The sequence below is a fragment of the Anser cygnoides genome, chromosome 8 (genome assembly GCF_040182565.1).
Source record: "Anser cygnoides isolate HZ-2024a breed goose chromosome 8, Taihu_goose_T2T_genome, whole genome shotgun sequence".
Taxonomy (NCBI): domain Eukaryota; kingdom Metazoa; phylum Chordata; class Aves; order Anseriformes; family Anatidae; genus Anser; species Anser cygnoides.
In genome coordinates this window covers 17,413,727-17,437,429 of record NC_089880.1, presented here as the reverse complement: position 1 = coordinate 17,437,429, position 23,703 = coordinate 17,413,727, and the positions used below count along the sequence as shown (strand labels likewise).

Here is a 23,703-nt window from a genome sequence, read left to right as displayed (position 1 = left end):
AAAAGACGTCAGGACATTGAACAGCAGTATCAGAAATATTTTTGATCTTCCTTTGTACAATACCAAGCACCACAAAGCTGCCAGGAATTCAACCAAAACTAAGCCTGTTTTGTCATTACAAATTCATGGAAGCAAAGCACCGAGACATCAGTGAAAATCAAGGAGAGGCTGTGCCAGGATGTGAGTGATCTTTTCAATACAAGGCTGGAGACCTTCTGCAGCAGTTGTGCAAATATTCAAACTGCTTTTCACCAACTGTTTGCACTCTGGGTTAAAATCTTCCATACTGCAAATTGTAGCTCACTACAAATATTAAAGCCACTGCAGAGATTTCAAATTGTGAGGAAGGTGAGCCTTGTGACTGACTCCGTTAAGCACGAAGCTAGCTCTGCCATTCCATGGCCTGCATTCCAGTTCTCAGTATGCGAACAGCACGTGCACGTCAACTTGTAGTGATACTCACAAGACGTAAGTGTTTTTGGAAAACAGTTTATTCAGGAATTACAGAATATTTTCAATTTTCCAAAATACATTTTACTAGATCCCTACAAAAGAAATCTAAGTAAGTACAACAATATGAAATTAAGTTTGTTGCAACAGTCATTAAATATTTACTTCCACTAATATATACATACAAAATGCCACACAACGAGCTTGTTTACCCTTGGAATGTGTGCTGCGTTCTGGCAGTATCCTCCAGTTCCACAACATGAAGACTCAATATTAACACTTTGTACATCCTTTATTATAGGCAAAAAAAAATCAAAAGTTTCTTTTTTTTTGTTAATAGAAATTAAAGGAGCCTTCAGCAATCTCACAGCTGTGGTAGCTTGTCTACTGGGGTATCGAACTTGAAGTCTGCTGGGAAGAGATCAGGAGCCCGAGGATAGATCAGCCTGTACGACTGCCTGATTGTAACATCAGCCACACCAGCAATATCACCAATTTCTAAGACAAAAAGCAGAAAAATGGTTAACAGTTTTTATTTTGTTGCCATTTTTATTGAAGAAATCGACAAACATCATTTACAACTAAGTGCTAGACACTTAGCTTTGTTCCTAACTCTCCCAAAAGCTTGGAAAAAATGTTTTAGCCATGGTGACTAATATTTTGCATATAGCAAGGTTGCTTTTCTCATATACCGTAATTCAACTTATGTTATCCATCTTGGATTAAAATCAGTTTCAAATTAATATAGGGCCAAGAGACCAAAAATCATTAAAACCAGCTACTGCAAAATCTACATATACCCAGCAATACTCTGATAAAACGTTGTCAACATCAAGCTCTTCATTTTTGTGCTTTAATTAAATATAAGCAAAAGCAGCAGAAAACTTGGACATAAGCAAGAAGCAGTACCTTCGGCTGAACATGAAATACATTTACCTTAAAATGCAGGACCAAATACTTCCCAGGTACAGAGCAAACTACTGTTTAACAGGCAAGGAAACACTGAGATGCAAAGGAACTTAAATTGATTCAAGATTTTACAAAGGTTGGAATTTCAAACCTTGAAAGGCCTGGAAGCCCCAACATTGTCCCAGGACTCTGCAGGAGTATGAGGCATGTATGTATCAACTGCAGGCAGATGTATTTTCATTTAACAAAGACTCAAGAGAGAGAATCAAATAGCTCAAGGTGAGCAAGGATGAAGGCACAGTACTGCTTGGGTTCTAGATCACTCCCATGCCCAAGAAACTGCCAACACGATGAAAGTTGCAAGGACAGAACAAGCAGCACTTAATGCAGAACAGAACACCACAACCCGGCAGATAAAGACTATTACTTACCTAAAATAATCTCTCAAGAATTGCTAAATTTTTAACATCTCTGATCTGAACTGGACCAGACAAAGTGACAACTTCTCTCCGTGTGCCACACCAAGTCCTAACAACCAAGGCAGCCGTTGCTCCCTTCCCTCCCCACGCGCTGCCCTCACATGGGCCCAGCTCTCTCGCAACCCAGAGGCCGATCCCTGCTGTTCTGAAGCTCAGGAACAGGCCTGAACTCTTTACTGGCTTTCTAAGGGCTACCCTGCCAGGAGAGGATAATGCTGAGGTGATCTGTGGCCAAGCTGTCCCGCAGTCTAGGTGATCTGGGGCTGCCAGAACGATTTGAGACTAGGAGTGTAAGCTAAGGCCACAATACCAGCTACAACTACCACCATGTTTGCATTTGGAGTATTTTGGAGCAGCAGAACGTACACGTGCCAACGTTAACATGGGTGGTTAAAATTACGCTCATTTGAATGTCCTTACTGCTCTGCCGCATTTCAGAATCCAACTCCTAGTGCCAGAAGAACGTGAGTTCAGTTTCAGTGAGCACAGCTCACCGCTCCATTTTTATTGGGGGGGCAGAAGAGATGTCCTGGTTTGGTCTCTGCCGCACGCCATTGTAACGCCGGCTTACCGCTACCTCCAGTGACTTTACCCAAGTTCTACAGTAACCCTGAATTCTCTTTCAAGCAGTAAGACATTGAATACAGTGAAGTTTTACCTTTTTGTGTCCTTTTCTCTGCAGAAGCTTGTGATGCCATATAAATTGCTGCAGCTGCTACGGAGATAGGGCTTCTCCCAGGAACCAAATCTAATTCCACGGCCTTACGGGCAATGTGTGTGGCTGCCATTTGCACTTGTTTGGGAAGACCCAGATTTGAACAGAATCTTGACATGAAGTCTCCGGTTGTAATCAGATCAACACTGGTTTCCAGAGCTTTCAAAATGAGTTTAAAACATCGGCCTATTTCCTTCTTTGAAATCCTGGACACTGCACATATTTCTAAACAAAGAGAAAAAACAAACTTCAGCTTGACAGCATCTTCTCCCCCAAAATATGCAGATTTAATTCTCTATGCATTAACACCACAAAGCAGGCCAATGTGATTATGGACACCACCACCAAACAAGCTTTGCATACGTACGAAACTCCCAAAATCACTTAAGTCAGTGCAAACTTTTCACGAGTTATTATATAAAATTATATCACATAAATTATATATATTGTGTATATAATTATAAAATATAAATTATATATTCATTATATAATTTATTGTATATTAATTATATATTAATTTTATATTAATTTATTATTTTATATATAGTTATTATATAAAATATAAATTTATATTTCAATAAATACAGGTTGCTTAGTAAGGGAGATTTGATACTCAATGCCAGAGTCGTATCCTCGTCAGGAAAAGGACGCACATACTGCAGAGCTGCTGGTTCAAATTCAGTCAGAAAAGTCCCCACTGTCCTCAGATTGAGCAATATCTTAAATTTCACTGACACTCAGAATGACTCTCAGGTGCCAATTTTTTTTTTCTCAGGTGCCAATCAGGTGCATTATCACCAAAAATCCCTTGCCTGAGAGCCTTACGAACATAGCAATTTTTTTCTAGACTGCCTCCCTCCTCCCCAGACCCAAAGCAAGGCGGACCATAGCTGAGAACAACCAATTCAGCAAAGTCCAGAAATGAGAAAATTAACTTCCTTCAGTAACAATAGCTAGATACTTCACAGCAAAATTGAATCTGTACCACTGAAAGCTTACCTTTAAATGTTCTTGGAACACCCTCTTGCCTACAGGCTATGTAGAGACAAGCAGAAGCAATAGCATCATTACTCCTTCCCTTCAGGCTCTTCTGCTCATACACTTGCTTGAATAAATTATTTGTTCGATCCTTCAAAGCAAGAAGACTAAATTTAATTAACTCTAGGCCATTTAATTAGCAGCAATATCAAAAATTCATGTGCTCATTATATTATGCTAACTAAGTCAATGCCAGAACAATTAAAGAAAGAGAGACATGAACTTACAACTATATTTCTAGGGAGGTTGATTCTGTCTGCCATGTTCGTAATTTCTTTAAAAGCGTTCATCATTGCACGATCAGAGCTACTCATAGTTCTACGATTCTGGTACTTCGAATTCCCAAATTCGTCAAAACTTGCTGCACCTGTGCCCTGAAAAGAAAGATTTTACTGTCAATAAAACATAATCAACTTCCTCCTCATTTCAAGAATGAACAAGTTCCAGCTTTATAAATCCCAATTCATGGCATTAGGTTGGAACAATTGCACAAATACACATGACTGAAGTAAATCATACCATCGAGCACTGTGCCAACCATCATGCTCTATATGCTGCACAAGTCTCAAATCATGAATTGATTTCCAAGGACCACCAATTATGCAAGTATTTTTCTTTCCTAATGTAACAATGGCTTAAAATATGACTAACGTGTAGCCAGTGTACGCATTTCAATACTCCAATCACCAACGCTGAGGTCCAAGATTCAGTTTTATGCAACCCATATGTCACTGGGCTACATCTGCAGCATGGCAGACTGGCAATTGAGAAAAACAAAACTTTATGGCCAGCCGGAGACCACTTGTTACAATGACAACTCAAATATATTAGTGAAGGCATGAGCCAAGAGAACATCCAAATCAACAACCAATTCAAACCTTATTTGAGGCTTTGCCTACAAGCAGTAGCAAGTGTTAGCTGTGGCAAATGTGAAAACCCATATATTCTGCCTTCACAATACAACCAAAGAACCTCTTAAAAGAAAAGCTTCGAGTCTTAGGAGAAGTAAAAGCCACCAACTCAACCCAGGAGCTTCAAAACAAGGTTCCAACAGGCATTGTCTTGTACCTTATAACTGACAGTGCAAATTGCATACTTCTAAAAGTTCCCAACTTTACCCAACTAAGAGGGTTTAAAATGTTTAAGGTGTTCAATTACTTATCGTGCTGATATATGCCTTTAACAAATAAAGCCATATCAGATTAGCAATGGCCGATAACGACATGGCCTGTAAATTCAAGGGAGCAATCTCTCTAATTATACCACACCCTGGCACCACGTTACTCCCCTGAGCTGCCCAGGCAGAGCCAGAGCACTCATTTCTTCTTTCCCAACCCAAGCTCTCTGGAGCTGCTGCTCTATTTTAAAGCAGCCTCTAATTCTGTCCTCTCTCCTTGGTGTATCTGCACATAATGTACGTTCTTTGGCTGACACTAACAACGCTCACTCCTTACCATTCACTTACACTGTTCCACTTCACTATACCGAGGACTCCAGCTACATCCCATTCTCAACAAGCTCAGCAGATCCCTCTGTCATCGAGACCCACATTTCTGGTGCACACGTACTTCGGTACTGCTGTGGAAAGCTAGGCCTCTAGCTAAGAAACCTCTCTCAAGTTTCCCTATAGCCCCTTGAACAGGCCCCGTGTGACAGCTGTTAGATCCTGAGACTGTTCTTGGCTTTTTTCCTACTCCTTCAAACATCCTTGCCAACGAAAGAACCACAGAGAAACAATCCTGGCACCAACATAGCAGAGGGAGCTCCGAAGACAATCCTACTTCCCTGACTGGATGAATACCTCCACCTACCCAAAGGTTCCCAGGAAGGTTTAAAGGTAAACAACGAGCACAAAGAGGGCACAACAGCCTTCACGCCTGTTCAGGCCTTTAAAGAGCTTTACAAACACATCTGTAGCACTAGCCCTTTCTTTTAGAACCCATGCCAGAACAACATTCCTTGGCCCAAAACACGTCTCTGGTCAAAAGACTCCTTCCTGGTCATTGCTCGTGTCCCTGCTGCCTGCAATGTTCCCTGTAACATTCACATGCATCATGGCCTCCTGGCCTAGTGCTATGCAGAAATACTTACCAGAATGGCATTTGCTCAAAATCTTGTGAATAAGGGAGTAATGACCACAGCCAAAGGGCCCCAGTCCCTGTTTATTCAGACCTCACACCAGGTAACCCTTTCCCAGGAAACAGCGCTCAGTTCTCTTGCCATGAAGTACGCCCCGTCACCACAAGGATTTTCACCAGTCCACCATACAGCACATGAAATATATATATATATATATATATATATATATATATATTTAATGTTCTGATTAACCTCCCCATTTTTAACTTTCTGGCTGGTTACCTTTTCCTTTGAATGTCTGCTTACACGTACCAAACCACCAGTGCAGCCACATCCAAGTACTGTTAGCCAGAGGACTTCACCCTGACTGCATCAACACCTTCCAAGAGCGATCCCCAACGTACAGCTCACAACTATAAAAGGGTTGGAAAATACTCTTCCATTGCAACTGCTTAAGTTAAACCACAGCAATTCTCCCTGCATTTGCTATTTAAATGCATCATCTACTTTCCTTCTGAATCCTTCAATTGAGGGACAATGCTTTGTTGGCTTCAGCTCCTCACAACCATGTTAGGAGTCCCTTCCCCTACATGGGCAAAACCAGAAGCCATACAGTTTTAACTGAAATCCAATAGGCTTTAAGAATTAGGCATCTTTTGGCTGTGTCCTTTATAAGGCGTCTACTCATACCTCAGCAAGAAAGGTGTCAAAGTCAGGAGTTCCAACCTTTTGGCTTTCAAACAGAGCCAAAACCTTCATGCGCTCTTTTTCTGTCCTGAAAACAGCCTCAAAGACAGCTAGAGTCAAAAACCAGTTCAGTAAACATCGGTGATCTCTAGAGACGCTCAACGGAGGTTAGGTTTACAGCGCTGGCATCCAACAGCTTTGCAGCCTAGTCTATCTCCTTTAAGAGCAGAAGGGAGAAATATCTCCAGCATCGCCGACTTGAGGCTATCCACAGCACCAAGGAATGCACCCGTATCAGGCAGTCTGCTTGCCCAGTACAACCAGCTCATTATACAGTCTGGAGGTAACCATGGATCCTTTCTTCTTTCACATTCATCAGCCCTTGGTATCTTGCCACTGCTTATCAATACGGCACTTTGAGATCCAGGCCACGCAGTCTGACAACACCCAGCTTCCTTTCAGAGGCACCTGATCAAAGGATAGGAATTCTATACTAAGAGAATGCATTAGTTTCCTGTTCAGCCAACCTAAATGCTCTTGTAACTGCAGTCACTACAAAAAGGACTAAATTAACAACAAAGCATGACAAAAGACAACTTCTCCCACAAGATCTGTAGCAAAACTGCAAGTTTTCTTTTTAGACTCAGGGAAAAGAGGCTGATGTATGTAAGCTGCTTCCTCAGTTATTTCTCTTGAATTTTGCATGAAGATTTTAGAAATAACCATGATATCCTGGCAATCGAGTCACAACACCAGACCTCACCACGTCTCCAATTGATCTGCATTGTCATCAAATCAATCGCAGCACACTGCTTCAGAGGCATACAGTTCTGTGTCAATACCCTAAAGATCTGTCTGAAGAATGCCAGCCACTTCCACCACAGCCGGCTATGCTATTCATCCTCCTCTTCACAGACAAATTAATCTTTCTTCCAGCACAGGCTTTTGCTACTTCAGACAGATGGGTCCCATAAGTACTAAAACCAATTAGGAATTAATCCATTTGTATGGGCAGAACAGGCTCTCTCTTGCTGCTAGCAGACACAGACCACGCTCCCCCAGCAGAAAGGAGTCCCAGAGCAGGACCTCCTGACTCCAAAGAGGAAGGACTGGCAAACCACTCCGAGGCAGAACTGACCCCCTTCTTTTGCTATCCCAAGTTCCATTGTAACTGGCAAGTGGTTCGGGCTCTGTTTTCCCCTATATCCTCAGACGTTTGCAATGGATGTGTTTTGTTATATGCTATGAAAATAATCAATCTCCTTCACTTCTGGCTTTTCCACAACACAGGTTTTATTTCTGTTGCTGTTGTTTTGTTCGCTTGTTTTGACGATTCCATTGCCAACAGCTACCCCAAGCAGACAGAAATAACTGTTTCCTGCCCTGTGTGAAAGGCTAAAGGGATTTCAGACACACACATCCGAAGTCCACTCCAAGCCATTCTAGGAATTGTTGTTAACCGAGAAAACAGAATCTCATCCTGCTTCGTCGTCTGGAATTTCTGAAGGCTGTTCTTTCTTCTTTTGGATAGTACTTACCTTCCTCTTGATTACACCAATTTCATTGCTTGACCACTCTACACATCCAGGTCAATTCTCACACCAGACTACTGCTGGCACAGACTCCAGAAGACTGCTTTAAAAATGTGCTACTCGCCTGGTTCAGTTATTTTTGCTGCAAAATTCACTCTTCCTGCACTGACAGAAATCTTCTTCAGCATCTTCTGATAAACTATCCTCTTCCTTCCAAATAACTGATGAAAAAGGCAGCTCCTGATACAAAGTTCACATCAGTGAGCTGACATTCCAGAGCCCCTGGTTCAGTGGCAACACAAAGACAGGAACTCTCGTCCAGAACATATCCTGGTTTGTCACAGACAATTTCCTGTAGAGAACGTCGTCTCTTCTTTGGTTCCTCCCCTTGTAAATGAAATACCCACAGCAGGACAGATTGTACCCCGAAATTCTCCATGGCAGTTCTAGTGCTTGGACATTTTCACGCATGGTTCTCATAGGCTGTATCACGCCTCTGACAATCCTGCACGCCAACTTCACTAAATTGCTCCCTGCTACTGCTAGTTTAGTCACGTCTGTCCTGGGGTGTTCTGGTTTAACAACAAAGCTGTTTCATTTATTGAATCTTCATCTCTGATTATTTTTATTTTTCATTGAAAAACAAACTTTCACAGGTATTTCTCTAGGTCTTTAATTCTCTCACTGGGGCAACTATCACTGTTATTCTAAATAAGCAAGTAAACCCCAAGAGGGAGGAGGGTTAACAGCTCAAGTCATGGTTCAGCTGGATATGAATGCTATCCAGCAGAAACATCTTTTGTCTTCTCCAACATGCAAGTTCTGAGAAGAGCTGAGGTGATCATCCTACCTACCGAATCAAACCAAGTTCCCAGAAACAAACCCTGTATTTGTACAGTCCCAAAAATAAAACAACCATGTGAACCTGCAGCAAACTGTCCATTTCTCCACCTGTTTATAAAGGTGCATTTCTGATCTTTACCATAGCTCACCAAATCTATGACAGAAATCCAAGCCCTGAGGATAATCATCTTTCTGAATCTATTAAGGTACCATTAAAAACTCCAATGACTCCTTTTCCCATTAGGATTCACTGAAAAGAGGACTAGTATCATTTATAAAGGTGCTAATGCCCTTTAAGCACCCACCTGACTGCTGCCGGAGTAGTCAATGCATATATTTATTGCACAATTATCTGATTCTTTCTAGGACTGTAGGAAATTCACTCAGTTACTAGAAGATTACCCGAACTTTGCACAGTTTTAAGAAACTAACCGTATTTCTTTGGTAATCATTAAATATTACAGGCTCCCAACTAATGGCTGAAGACCATCTCCCTACCATGTATGAATATCTACGAAATGGACACTTTCTTAAAAATAAATAGAAATACTCTACTAAAAACAGGCTATAATTGCATATGCTCATTTCATTAAATTACTGCAAAAGATATCAGATGATATCTGTAAAGATCAGACAGCAAGAAACATTCAGGAAATGCACAAATATGAATTTGCAACTTGCAGTAGGAAATATAACAAAGTACAACAATGAAAGCTTATCTGGGTCACTATTTCATTGGGGGAGTGTATTTGTGCTATTAATCTCGCTCTCTCTTTCTCATGGGAAACATCAGGATAAGGCTGTATCACAAAACTTCAAGCCAAACATGCACTGAATACTTTCTTCTGCAGCAGTTATGCCATAGAAAATTCTACATTTAGTGCTTTCATATAACATTAACTGAGACCTGGAGAGCTACATGCATGTTGTACCTTCTCTCTCATCGAATACAGTTTTTAATCACAAAAAAGGTAGCTCGAGTTGGCAGTACAAGCCATCGAGACTTCAAAACTATGTATCTGTTAATTCATAATTACCTCAAATACACAAAGTATTAGAATGCTAAGTCACAGTATTTGTTGTTTTGTTTGTTGCAATTAAACATTACAACATCAGCTCTTCTATCTATAGCAGCATATCAAGGGGTGGCAACTAACGCCACAGCACTGCAAACTCTTCTTGAGGTGTTCAGCCCCTTCCTGCTACCAGAGACAGCCCCGGTTACACACCACTGAAATGCAAGAGTACCGTTTAGACAAAACACCTTTGTAAACACATTCTCTGAATAGTTTCGGTATGGACATACAAATATATACTTGACATTAAAACATTCAAGCTTAGTAGAATTTTTTATTTTAAATTTTACCTTGCCAATCATTGTACTCAAGTCACCATCACTCAACAAAGGATTCTGGGTATCCCCAACTCGAGATGGGTCTTTTGTCGCTTTGTCATTGCTGAAAGTTCTCCACTCTGACCCAACGTCTATGACCCGGTCACCTGAGATCACAGAAAACAATAGTTTGCATTAGTGTATTATTTTGAAACATCTCATGAAACATTAAGTTAGGCATCTGAGCCCTCAGTTATAAAAACGCAGCCTTTGTCATTTGCAAACAGAACAGTAACTTGCAGGACAACATACCGAAATGTTTAGGCTTTCCAAGTTAAGTGGAAGGCAACAGAAAAAAAATATGCAACAGGAGCTGTATAGAAAATTATATATGTAGAGAGATGCATTCAGAACACTAGGAGTTACAGCCATCCTTAAAGAATACTGTAGGTTATCTTTAAACCAAGTAAGAACCAAGACCTCGATTTCCAGCTGCAGCTCATGGTTGCCTATGGACATCCTCAGTGCTTACACAAGTGAGTAAGTTATCTTACATTTTCCACGTGATACAAGTGCTTGTGAATTATCAGGCACAATGTCATCAAGCTGTAGCAAATCAGTTCTGTGCGTGAGCTCCATGTCCTCGGTACTCCAAAACGTTACTGTGGGTTAGACGGTGGCGTATACAACATTTTGCAGCTCAATTTTGTTCCTTAAGGGAGTTCTGACCCTGCCCAGCTCCACTTCATTTATGATACTTGACAGAACCAACTGAAAATACATACACACGACCCTTTCTTAAACTCAAACTACCCCTGGATTTGTATCTGAAGAGTTTAAATACAGATTCAGAACAAGTAGAAAAAGCACTAAACCCCCCAGTCTCTGAATGAACGAAAACTTTCCTTGGTCTCCTCTCAAATTCATCTGCATGTTCCCAGCAGCAGCTATTCAGATTGAGAAATACCTCTCATCAACACACTGATACTGGCAAAAAAAATCACAATGATACAAAGTTAAAAAAATAATAATAGTCCTGTTCCAGTTCATTCCATCCACAGGTCTGGTAAAACCTGTATCTCAAAGGTGGGGTCTCCAGAGCAATATTACAATACTACAGAATTTTTAGAAACACATGTACAGAAAAGCACTAAAAGAACGCTTTTTTTGGGTTTCACAGTAAAACAGATTACAGCTCTGTGGAAGAGAGGGTATCAGTAGAAACTTCAATGTAATTGTCACCTCTGCTTTGCTAAACCTGAGGGAAAATTCAGTACCTTCATCAATGTTTAAGTGTGTCGTGAAGGGAACGTTTGCAAGAAATAAATAGTACGGACAGCAAGAAAATTTTCTGGTATGAAGTCCAAATATGAACCCACAAAGGCTGGTTTAACCTACTGAAAACATAAGCTGTCAGACAAAAGCACTCTCCACCAAACAATGATAATATAAGATATGAAGTGGGGAAAAAAAATACAAGAGCAATGGACAGAGCGGTGTAACTGCAAAATTACTTGTGGAAAAAGAAATATCTAATCTGAATCTGAGGAACTTTATTCTTAACAAAAGATGATGAGAGGAGTATGTTTGAAATTGAAAGGTGTGATTGAACCGTAAGCAATCACCACAGACTAAAAAGAATAAACTCAGATTAGAAGTGTTCTCAGTGTTAGTCTGCCATACCCACAGCTATGCTCCAACTTTATTTGTTTAATGCTCTAACGAAGACCAAGAGAGGTTGTGGAAATACCAAAAGCTAGAAGATCAAGAAGATAGCAAGGGGGCAAAGATCCATTCTTTCCACCACGAAGGTCTCTGCCTTGCAAGGTTAAATTAGCAGACTGCATGCTCCTCTGGCTCCCGGACTCTCTGTAAATATTTGATTCAGTAATGCTCCTTCTATGGCCTAGCAGTAACTTTACTTTAAGACAACCCCCCAATACTGTTTACAGCATCTAAAAAAAGCAAAATGTACTTAAAATTCTGGCATGGTATAAATAGAACACTGAGTACAGAGCAATGATGTAATATTTTTTCCACACAAGTGGGAATGACCTAAATGACTCACTCAAGGATCTGCCTCTTGTGAGTTATGAACCATTCCTGCTCTAACAAAAAAGTGTTATATCACTGCCTGCTTTGGCAAACGTATTACAAACAGAGGATTGAGACTACTATTTCAGAGTGAGAAAAGATTAAGCAGAACAAATCGCTGGGTACAAAGCATGTGTGAGGATGAGGTATGCAAATACCTTTACTTTGCCAAGACATCTAATATTGCAGAAGAATGGTTTTCCTGTATATTCTGTGTTTTACCTAAAATATACAGAGATCCTAGCAATTGCATTCCACCTTTCAGAAGGCTTCTATAAAAGTGTGACACAAGCTAGAAATACCAACAAAAATGCAACAAATACGCCAAACGTTTCCACAGATGGAAAACATATTCAACTACAAGCAACTAATTATCTAATTCCACATGCACAAAAAAAGCATGGCATTCACTATTTTTAACTTCTCAAAAAATAAAAATCACTTTGGAACTGTCCTGTTAGTATAGATGCACGTAAGGCCCACCTTTAAGTGACAAAAACAAAACCTTAATATGCTAAAGTCAGTCCTGTAAGAAGTAGTGCAAAACAGTAGTGTTCAGAGAATGAGCTCCACACACTGCTCACTAAGCTGTCATTTCAAGCTCCGAGCTGGATGCCCTGGGTCATACCCTACTGACTGGCTGTCCCAGAGCACCTGGAAAATGGGTCTGGAGTGGCAAGCACCAGAGTAGTAACAAAAGCTCCCAAGAAGCACCACCTGAATTCTCTGCTTTCCCCCATTACTATTATATGGGTTTTGGCAACTGTATCCAGCTATGATTAAGTATGGGAGTGGTTGCATATTCCCTTCACTGCTTCCTTTTGATGCCCTCTTTTTGAACAGAAATAAAATTCACTAAATATGGTGATACTAGGCATATCTTTTCTTAATTTTCAACAAAGAGACGAGTTCATTCCTTCCTCCCCTGAAGGGACAAAAACACAGTGTGCAGGACCGAATCCTTGTGGAAACCCATCTCCAGACTAACAGCATGAAGCATCTTTACGAACATGTGAGTTTTTCTTCACTGCCCCATCCCTTTTCATTTTGTATGCCATTCTTCCAGTATAGAGCTACTCTTTAAAATTACCGTCTGGTTGACTAACACGTGAACCGTACTGGAAATACACACAGCAACCTTCAGTGACTGGAGTTACCCACCATTGAAAAAATCAGTTAGTAAGACACAGAACTGCTGTTACTCAGAACAGAAGACCTCAGACCAAAGTTACTTTTCTTCATAACTGCCAAATGCAACAAGCAAGCGTGATGGAAGTGCAAGAGTAAACTCGGGCCAGTATCAAAAATGTAAGTGTCATTTTGAACAGATTTTAATAATTAGTTTTAAATGTCTACACAAAGTATGTTTACTTCCTCCCCCAATAGAAAGTGCTTTATCAGAGGGAAGCATTTTCACTTGACAAGCTCTGAACTCACAATTACATCTTTTCAGAGAAATAATACAAACTATTTTACTGTCACACTCCACTCACGATACACATATATTTCATTCTCTATTTGCATTTTATATTATTTGTTATATAATTAAAATAAAGCTGCCATCTGAAGATGTTTAATCAAAACAAGTGGGATGAAAAATCAAGCCTCAAATGTTATTCTCCATGTTCAGTCTTGAAGCAGTTCTGAGAAGTACGTCTTAAGTCTTTTTAAGAGGACTATAACATTAGCTGTATGTTAGATCAAGTTACATACATTAACAATTAGTATTTTAATCTTAAATACAGTATTACATTTATTTGCACTTTAAAATACCGAAATACCTACACCATTTGAACAGAATGTTTGTTTCATTCTTACAATTAGTTAAGGAATCTGCTGCCATCTAGTGAACACATATATGGAAACACATTTTACAATGTTAACTTTAAAAATATGTAAGAATTATAATTAATTTCTGTCAGCTCCTTATTAAGGAAAGTACTGACATGCTGAGACAGAGTACAATGGAAAACTTAGGTGGCAGACTACAAGCCAAGGAGACTTGTGAAGACTTTCAAGAGTGCCAAGAGACTTGTGAAGAGGTTTGTGGAAACTTACTCTGCTTCCAGCAGAAACACAGCTGAAATGGGTTAGACTTAAGACAAACTATTTGAAATGCTTACTGCTAAAGGGTAATGGGTGGCTCTTTTGGTAACACAAATTGCCTATGTAAATTAGGCAGCCATGAATAGCCATGCATTCGACTACTCAGAATATCTGCAAGTATAAGCATACTTTATAATGAGCTTTCCTGTGGATGCAAAGCAGTTTCCTTGCAAGCACAAACTTGCCAAACACTTTTTAGTGCTCTGGACACCAAGTGCAAAAGCAGTAACCAGACGCTAACATAGCATCTGTAACTAAATGTTTTTGACTGTTCATTTAATATGTTAAATCTAAATTAAAATCTTCATTTTTAAATGTTAACAATACTTACAGAAACAGGTAACCATAAAAATACGCAGAGATATGAAAAAATGGTCACCATTTTGAGGTATAAAGATAGTAGAATAGCCATAAGTGCCCTCTACTGGACCCAAGTCAGAAGTACTTAAGTGCCTTCACTTACAGGTTGCTCCAAAAATAATAAACAAATAAATAAAGTTATTTGGTTTGTTTTACAAAAGAAGCATCTACATACAGATGCAATCAATCTTATCCCTGACAACAGTCATCATAACGTGCTGGCAGAGTAATTGGTCAGGCCAGCAGACAATCATGAAACCCATTTCATCCTATATTGTGAAAAAAAAATATCTGTGGTAAAGTTAAATCTTACCTATACCACGCAGACTACACCTGAATTTAAGACACACCATTTAGATCTCAAACGCTTCACCAACATTAGCCACCTAATAATGTGTCAACTTTATAACAGCATTACCTCTCTGACCAAAAGCTGTTGAACATTTTTCCCCAAAACTCACTAACTAAGCAATCAGGCACACACATGAGATGGAACAAACATCAAATATAGGTCACAACCTGATTCAAACCTTTAACAAGTTGATATGCATCCAAAGACTCCCATCAGGTGAAGACAGGCTTCCACTTGTTTTTTAATTTAAGGTGGTTATCCAGGAAGACTCCATACACGAGCTTGTTCTTCTCTAAGCCATACCTGCCTACTGAAGCAGAAGGAGCTAAGCAGTTCAAGAACTTACACTACTCACAGCTGCAACTCCTGCACACTTTGACACAGTAGTTTAAGGAAAGTCTTCAGAAGTACTCCTGCCTAGCCGAGAAGCTACGCAGCTGCACAGGCTACCAGACTTAATCACCCTCTGAAAACCAGCTCAACACTGCCCTGCAGCAAGTCAAGTCAGTGCTTTGTATTCCACTTCTGTTCTGCTTTCTTCCACCCCTTCTCGTGTCAGCTGACTTCCAGCCTTTTTACTGCCTAAAAGGTAGCAAGCAAAATATTTACCTGTCAAGGAAGAGGATTTACTAGTTTACTAGCCTGTGTTCTTGAACAAAAGGCTTCCCCCCCACAAAGTCTACCTGAAGAATGACATAGGGTCAGTATTTCTAAGTTAACCCAGAGCTATTTATTCCTCCAAAGCCTAAGAACTGTGTTCATGAGCTCTCGAGCCAGCACATTAACAATTACTGTACCACATATCCCAGAATGATTTGGTAATTTTAATGAAACAAGACACACAACAGCAAATAATCTAGGACACACTTGTCACAATTCAGATTTATGTCAATCCAGAATATAAAAACAACATAGATAATTGCAATTTAATCTCTGATTGATTTTCATGCAAAAATGCATCTAATGGGGGAAGTTAGCAAGTTCAAAACGGTTACCAGGAAGAGACAGAACACATGCTATGGCAGAAAAAGGCTGCAGTAAGAAGGGAGATAAAAGTTTTTCACAGACTGAAACTATATTTTAAAGCCATGATAAAACAACCATCAGCTTCAGTTAAAATGTTCTCAAAAGATTTGATTACTTTAACACTGCGCAGTGAAGCAGCACAGTTTATTTAGAACAAGTGAAAATTACTGTGCAAAGAAAAAGCACCATACTAGATCTAACTTAATTTTTCACTCTCATTAAGACACTAAGACCACCTAATGAGTACAAAACATCATCAGGTAAAAATCTCTGTCAAAAATCCCTTCAAAAGGCAGCATTTCCAATATACAGCTCTAAGGCATGGGGTTCAAATATTGGGGAAAGAAAAAAAAAGAAGAAAGATCAGCTCCTACTTCTCCTAGGCTCCTTTCCCCCAACCTTTTCCCGTTGCTTCACACCCCATCAACGCAACCCCAACCATAACACTAGTAGCACTGATTTCACCTCACACTCCCAGAAAACATAGTTTTCAAACTTTGGAATCAATGTACCTGCTATTTTAACCACTGACACACTGTTTTAAATGATAACAACCCGACTTTTTCCTCAGCTATGTGAAATTTTATTATCTTGCCAGAGCAAGCAAGAAAAACGACAAGTGGACACATGCTTAGTTTAGTCAAAGATTCTTCGACCTCATTTTCAGCCAAATTGTACTAAAAATCAGTCAAGTCACATACTACATACTTTATGGCAGTAGAACAAGTACACCTTCAGTATGTACCCTTCTGCCATACCAGTACACCGGCAGCACTCCCCAGACACCAAAACCAGAGTGTTTTTAAGTGAAACTGAACATTTCTTTGAACACAGAGTATATCAAATCTTTCCCTTTCTTTAACCTTTCTAACGGATCCCCTCCAGCGATCTTCCCAACTTTGAACCCACCTCCATCCAAACATACGAGGCAGACCCAACTCCCATCAGCTACACATCCTGACCACAGTCTGAAGAAATCAGAACACAAATACGTGACTTCACTGTGTAGGAACAGGAAGTGAAATCACAACTCTCTTAAGGGGAACCTGCAACAAATATATAGAAGTTTTACCATCCTGAAACAAAGTTTTGTCTTCACTTTACACATCCTAGAAAACATCCCTATGCCATGAACCTCAGGAAAAACAGGCATCAACAATAAGATCTGTTTTTCTCCTCCACTGAATTTCCTAACAAACCAAAAAAAAGAAATATGCAACGTTCACACCTCTGTTTGGTCATACACTCTTCAATTATTTACCTTCACCTTATTAGTTTTCCAAACTAGCTGCTAGATACACCAGCTCATGAATTGGACATATGCAGGAAGACTCAATTACTCCAGGATGGAAAACAAAATGAGAGCAATCAGCACAACAGAAGTACATGTTACAACATTTTAATGATAAATCTATAGAAAGACCTGCTTAAAAAAACCTGCATGCTTAAAGAAAAAAACACGTTTTTACCCTACCAGTAACGTTAGCGCTAAAGAAGACTAAGTTCAGTTTAAACACATTTTGAAAATTCAACTTCATGAAAGCCTAGTCTAAGGATTTTGCTCAAAAATACTGAGCATTTCAACTAAGAAAAGCTGCAAAGCTACTGAATCAGAAGAGACCCAAGAGTAAATCTCTAAAGCAAGAAAACCTTGTGACTAGATAACAAGAAAATACATGAAAGCAAGGTTTCTCATAAATTTCAAAGCTCCTGAAAAAGAAATGTAACAACAGGCAAGCAGAATCTTTCCCTCTTCTTCTAAAGCGAGTATTATCTTAGAAGTTATGAACTGATCAAGATGGACTTCTAAACTTCGGTTCAACTTCCAGAGCAGCTGTGCCAAGAGCTGAACGCAGACCAAGTTATTGTAAACAACAGCATAGGAACTTGATACCATGTTTTAACAGGAAACATCACTGTGGATATTTGCATTTTCTAACAGCAGATTTATCATGGTTCATACATCTCCATCAGAATTTATGCAATCTAAACCAGCCCTTCTTTAATACTGCAAGTAACAGTGGGGTTTTTTCAGCCTTTCATACGGGTTCATCATTTTAAATAAAACTGGTACCAAAGTTAAAGTATTTTAACAACTAGTTTAGTAAAATATATGGAAGTTTGTCTTCTGCATGAACAAAAATACATATTTTAATCACCTGGCTAAGTTAGTGCTGTATTTGTTGCAACTTATTAAGCCTCTAGCTTCATGCTAGAAGCTGTACAAGAACTTAATTCATTGCAAGAGTAGAACCAGTATAAAATCATTACAGTCTAGGAGAAAGGATTATGATGCTACCAGAAAACTTTAGTACTATTGAATTGATTGAACATTAATTATTGAACACACATCCTCAAAAACAGAGTATTTTCTTTTGGTCACCGCATGTCTAAAGAAAACCTAATAGACATAAATGAGGTTTAAAGAATGAACATAATACAAGCAAAAACATCTTTCCCACAAAGAGAGATGCATAAAAATGAATATACAACATATTTTATGACAAAATTTTCTCTGTCATTTAAACAAAGACAATGCCTAAAAAGCCTTTCATTTTAAATATGCATTACACTTATAAATACAGTTTAGCCTGTTAAAGTTGCTGCCACATAAACTACGTAAAAGAGATCAGCAAAATTCCAGTGAAAAACTGGGTATTTACTTTGGATAATGTTAAAAGCTTTCAGAGAAGTAATTAACAAAAACAAGCGAGGATATAAAGAATCATCCTTCAGGGTAGAAAATAACCTAGAAACACAGGTTTTTTTATTTTATAAGCAAGGTATTTGACTAAGAGCTTTGATTACAGTTCTTTTACTTTCCTATCTTACTTTCCTGCTATCTGAAATAGCAGTCGTGATTAAAGACCAAATACTGGACTAGACAGCACAATATTCTAGCTCAATATTGCAAAATACTTTAAGTTTTCAATCTTTAAAGCAAGTGTTTTTTTTTCCTCCATAATGCAAGTTACCAGAAGATGGGCTATTCAAAACTTTTAGTCAACAGATCATCATAAAAGGAAACATTTAGGTATCAAGATAAAAAGCTTTTAATACTGAAATTATACACCATTCTTGTGGAAAAAACAGAACTATGCTCAAAATTTAAGTTACGTGGTAAGTCACGAAAACATGAATAGCTACTTACCTACTACTAGCCCACACTCAGAACAAATCATATCACCAGCTCTGTAATCCTCTACCAAAATGGAGTCCGGATGGTTTGGACAAGTAACTCGTGGAAGCACATCCAAACTAAGAAAAAAAAAGTGTTAATTCTTAATCATGTTTAATCAAGGAGGTTGCATATCCAAAGTACGAGTTCCTCGCCAAAAAAGAATTATTTAGTAATACTGGATTTACTGTGTTTTGAATGATAGCATATTAACCCAAACACCTGAACTTCACCTTTTATTCAAAGGCTGTAGCACTACATTTGAAAATCAAGACTTCGGGTCATCTTAAATCCCAGAATTTTTGCAATGAAACTCGTATCAGAAACATAAAATGCTTCCAATTAGAACATCAAAAACTTAAAATACAGACATGATTAAGCATAGTCTAACCCAGTCTACCACTAAATGAAGGTCCCCAGGAAGTCAGTGGTGATTGCTTCACTCTAAATGAGTGTTCCTACTCATTCTTATCAGACCAATGTTATTTATCAGGCCCTCTAATCAGCAAGTAATGCACATACATAACTTTAAAAAAAAAAAAATACATGACTCTGTTCTTGTTTTTTCAAATATTTGAAGAAAACCACCCATTTTAAATAAAACTAAAACAAGATTGTGTAATTAAGCAAACCATTACTTGTTAGATCTTAATGGAAAAACCATCAGCTCACGAAAGGGACTGCATGAAAACAAATTCTGAGAACAGGGAACTGCTTCTTGCACACCCATGCACATTCAAGAGCTACAGCAGATATAAAAGTCTTCCCATGAAACATTAGCATTATTTAACACATGTATAAACACAACAATTTTAGTTGCTGGCTAGAGCAGTGACCACTTGTTTCTAATCAAATGTTTAACAGTAAATGGCTCATTCAAACTAATAGCGACTCCTCAGTAATTCCATTAAAATTATTTCCTTTAAAAACTAGAATCATCTCTGCTTTCAGGTGTAATCGTTTACAATTATGTTCAACAAAGCCATTCTCCTTAAGCTGGAAACACTGGATACAGATTGATCACAAAAAGTTTTCTCACAGGTACTTGCCAACCGAAATGTGATCGTGCCATAAAATGTCTACTCATCCTTTAAGTTGTAGAAAATATCTTATTAAAAAGTTAGATTAATCTGAGTTTCCCCCCTTCCCACTAGCTCGTTACTTCAGCCTAATCTTTATACAGCCCCATCTCCGTTTTCATGTTTTATATATTTTTCATGCGTCAAAAAGAGAAAAACAACGCTCTAACATTTTAACCCGATGGCTCTTCAGGCAAAATTGAAAATCAACAGCTGCATTAATATGAAAAACCTGCAGAAAGAACGCGTTCGTGCAGGCCGTCCCGATGTAAACGCCGCTCGAAGCAGCGCCCCAAACCGCCCGAAGCGCCCCGCTGCTCCTCTCCCGGCCGGCAGGCTCACAGACACAAAGCTGTTGACAAAGCGCCGTGCCCAGCACCTGGCGCCCGGCGTTATGCAAAACACCAGCGACACGCTGAGTGCGAGAAGAAAACCTGGGCAGCTCCAGCGAGCACGAAGAGCGTTGCGTTGAGGCTTCACCTTCGCAAACTACTGCCAGAAAGGGTTTTTCCTGTGCAAGCGGTAACTAGGGAATCTGCAGATACGGGGCCGCGGGGCCGGGGAGCCGCTCAGCACGGGGCCCCCGCACCGCGCCGAGGGCGGCAGGGACCGCCCGCTGCCTCCGGGGCCGGCTCCCGGCGAGACGCGGCCTGGCCCCGCTCCCGGCCCGCGAGGGCAGCGGTGGGCCCGCCGGGAGGCCGGCACCGGGCGAGGCCTGGGCCCGGCCACCGGGAGGCCCTGGCAGGGCACCGCTCCCCCCCCCCCGCCTCCGGCCCCCCTCCGGCCCGTTCCGCAGGGTCAAGGCCGCGGAGGCCCTGCCGGCCGCGGGAGGGGCAGGGCCGGGGCCGGCGCGGCGGCTCCTCAGCTCCGCGGGGGCGTTGCGGCCATTTTGTGCCGCGGGGCGCGGAGACACCGCGGAGACATGGCGGAGACACGGCGTAGCACACCCCCCCCCAGCGCCCTCTCCGCGCGGCTCCCCCCGCCCCCGCTCACCGGCTGGTGGACGCCATGTCGCCCTCCCGGCCGCAGCGGCTGCGTGGAGTCGGGCGGCCGCGCAGCGCTGCCCCTTATATAGCGCCGCCGGGGGCGGGGCCACGCAGCTCGCTACGGGCCGCGCCAGGGCACACACCGCGCCGGGGGGGGGCTCGGTGCCACCGAGACAGCCGGGGTGGGCCCGGGGGTTACCGCAGGGGGCACGGCTGCAGCGTGCGCTGCGACAGCAGCTAGGGCCCGGGCAGGTGCCTTTCCTCACCCATACGTAACAACAGAAGTGAATAGGGCAGGAAGGTGCAGGGCTTTTGAAAATGCTGTAACCGGGTTAGCACGGCCAGCTCCAGCACTGCCCCTCTCCCGTCAGACACACGGGCCTGCTCGCAGCGCTGAGGAGTTTGTCTTCACACTGTTACAGGAGTATTTTCCCCTTTGCTAGCTCCAAGAAGGAAATAGAGCAGGGCTGAAAAGTCCTGTGAATCCTAGTACGCCCTATTCACCTTCACACAACTTCTAAGCACCCTTCTGCTTAGGGCTCTCCTCATCTGCCATAAAATCCTGGGATAAAGGAGTCAGGGGAAGAACGTTCACTTAGCCCTAAACAGAGCTTTATGGTGCTTACCAACATCTATTTCATTAATAGAATCAGAGGGGTAGAAGTTATAGATGTGCAATAAAATTGCATATTTTTTTATTCTTGATGGGAGAGGCACATACTTCCTGAAGGCTGTGTTCAAAATTAACTTAAATATCTTACTAAATTAAAGACCTGGTACAACTCTGAGATCAGTTTAATGCAGAGGAAGAACAGAGACCCCAAAGAGCAACTGCACCCAAACAAACACTTTCAGTTTTCCCTTTAAAACTGGACAGCATGTTTTTCTTTTGAAGAACGCTCCTAGGCCAGACTGCAGTGTAGTGTGCACAGACTGAGTCTAGTTTTAACTTGCCAACAGCCTCCTTTTACTTCAGATAAATAAACAAAAGCTTTAGGATAAAAAAAAAGCTGAACTAATAGAAGATACAGACACTTAGACAAATTTAAAGTTTACTTTTTCCTATTTGCAATGACCCGTTTCACAAATACTCAATAAAACCAAAAGATGAAATAGTACTAGAAGCATTTGTTTTCTGTTGTTTCCACCCTGTCTCCCCCGATGAATACAACTTCCTATATTACATTTCCCTATAACTTCCAAAATTTGCATGTAGCTGTCTGCAACAATGTGCCACATCAGCACTGTCAGTCCCATCAAGCTTTCAAGGTTTGTCCTGGCTTCTCTGTTCTTTGAAAGAGGTCTTCTGCTGATAGCCACTGATAACAGCAGGTCCCTCCTGACCCAATTCTCATTAACAAGAATTGAAAGAGTTTAATTTCCAGTACAGAAAAACAATCATTTTTAGAACTGTTGCAAAAAAAACACAATAGATCATATCTCAGCACTTCTTTATTTCCTGTCTGCAGCAATTTTTCAAGTGCTTTGTCCCCAGGCAGCCAAAAAAAGCGGTTGATGTGGCAGATCAGAACAGCACTATTCACAGTCTCAACAACAGACTGTTTTCATAGCTTATGGAAAGTTCACCTTGCTATCCCCAGCTGTTTCTGTTGTTTCTCATCACTGTAGTCACAACAATAATCCTATTTTCAAACCATTCTACTTCACTGGTCATTCTGGAGTTTCTTAAAATTTCATCCAAAGTTATCTCGTGGTGGCTACTGTCAGTGATGAAAACATAATTACATTGTAATTCTTACATTACTAACAATACCAGCATCATTCCAACAAGAACGCAACGGGATATTCAGCTGCCTTTGTGAACACAATGAATAGTACATTAATGAAAATAAGTCATCAGATCTTACTTGTTTGTCTAAAGGTCCTTTGAAATTGGTTTGTTGATTTATCCAATGTTCATTTTGTTAAAATAGCGGGTGTCAGTCAAATGTCTCAAAGGAGCAAATGAAGGAAACAATAGACAGCCAGAGCAGCTGAATTATGCTTGGTAAATTAATTCATCTCTGTACTCTATCTTACATGTTCAGACCTTTAATGAAACAAAAAGATTAGCACATTAACAGCACCTGGACAACACAGGGGGAAAAAAAAAATAAAACTAACTGAAGTCTAATACAATGGGTCCCATAGCATAAGAAAGACTCTAGACCTATACAAAACTCAGAGGTATCTTCAAACATCAGCCACCCGTGTCCCCCCACTCAGATTTGAGTGTTTTAGCATATGAGTTATTAGCATACCAATGAAGTGTTTGAAACACAGTAAAATGTAGCAGTAGAAAAACAATTACTTCGCTGTACTTCTCTTAATTTCCTCTTGAGCCCTGCATATCATTTTTCTTTCATGCATATTCTAGACTGATTTTACACGATATCCCATTTGCCAATGAGAGTAATATAAGCAGAGATTAACAGTCATGTGTTGTATCAAGTATTT

General features: G+C 40.4%; 1 protein-coding gene across 1 annotated transcript; it reads right to left on the bottom strand.

The window, feature by feature from the left end:
• Window positions 1-473: 473 nt before the first annotated feature.
• On the bottom strand, window positions 474-21,400 carry GTF2B (general transcription factor IIB). Its single transcript, XM_048059069.2, has 7 exons — window positions 21,254-21,400; window positions 19,155-19,261; window positions 10,099-10,232; window positions 3,819-3,965; window positions 3,553-3,682; window positions 2,497-2,778; window positions 474-948 (listed from the first exon to the last, which is right to left on the bottom strand). Exons 1-7 carry the CDS (start codon window positions 21,268-21,270, stop codon window positions 815-817), a joined length of 951 nt encoding a protein of 316 aa, XP_047915026.1. The 5' UTR covers window positions 21,271-21,400; the 3' UTR covers window positions 474-814.
• Between the last annotated feature and the right edge of the window lie 2,303 nt (window positions 21,401-23,703).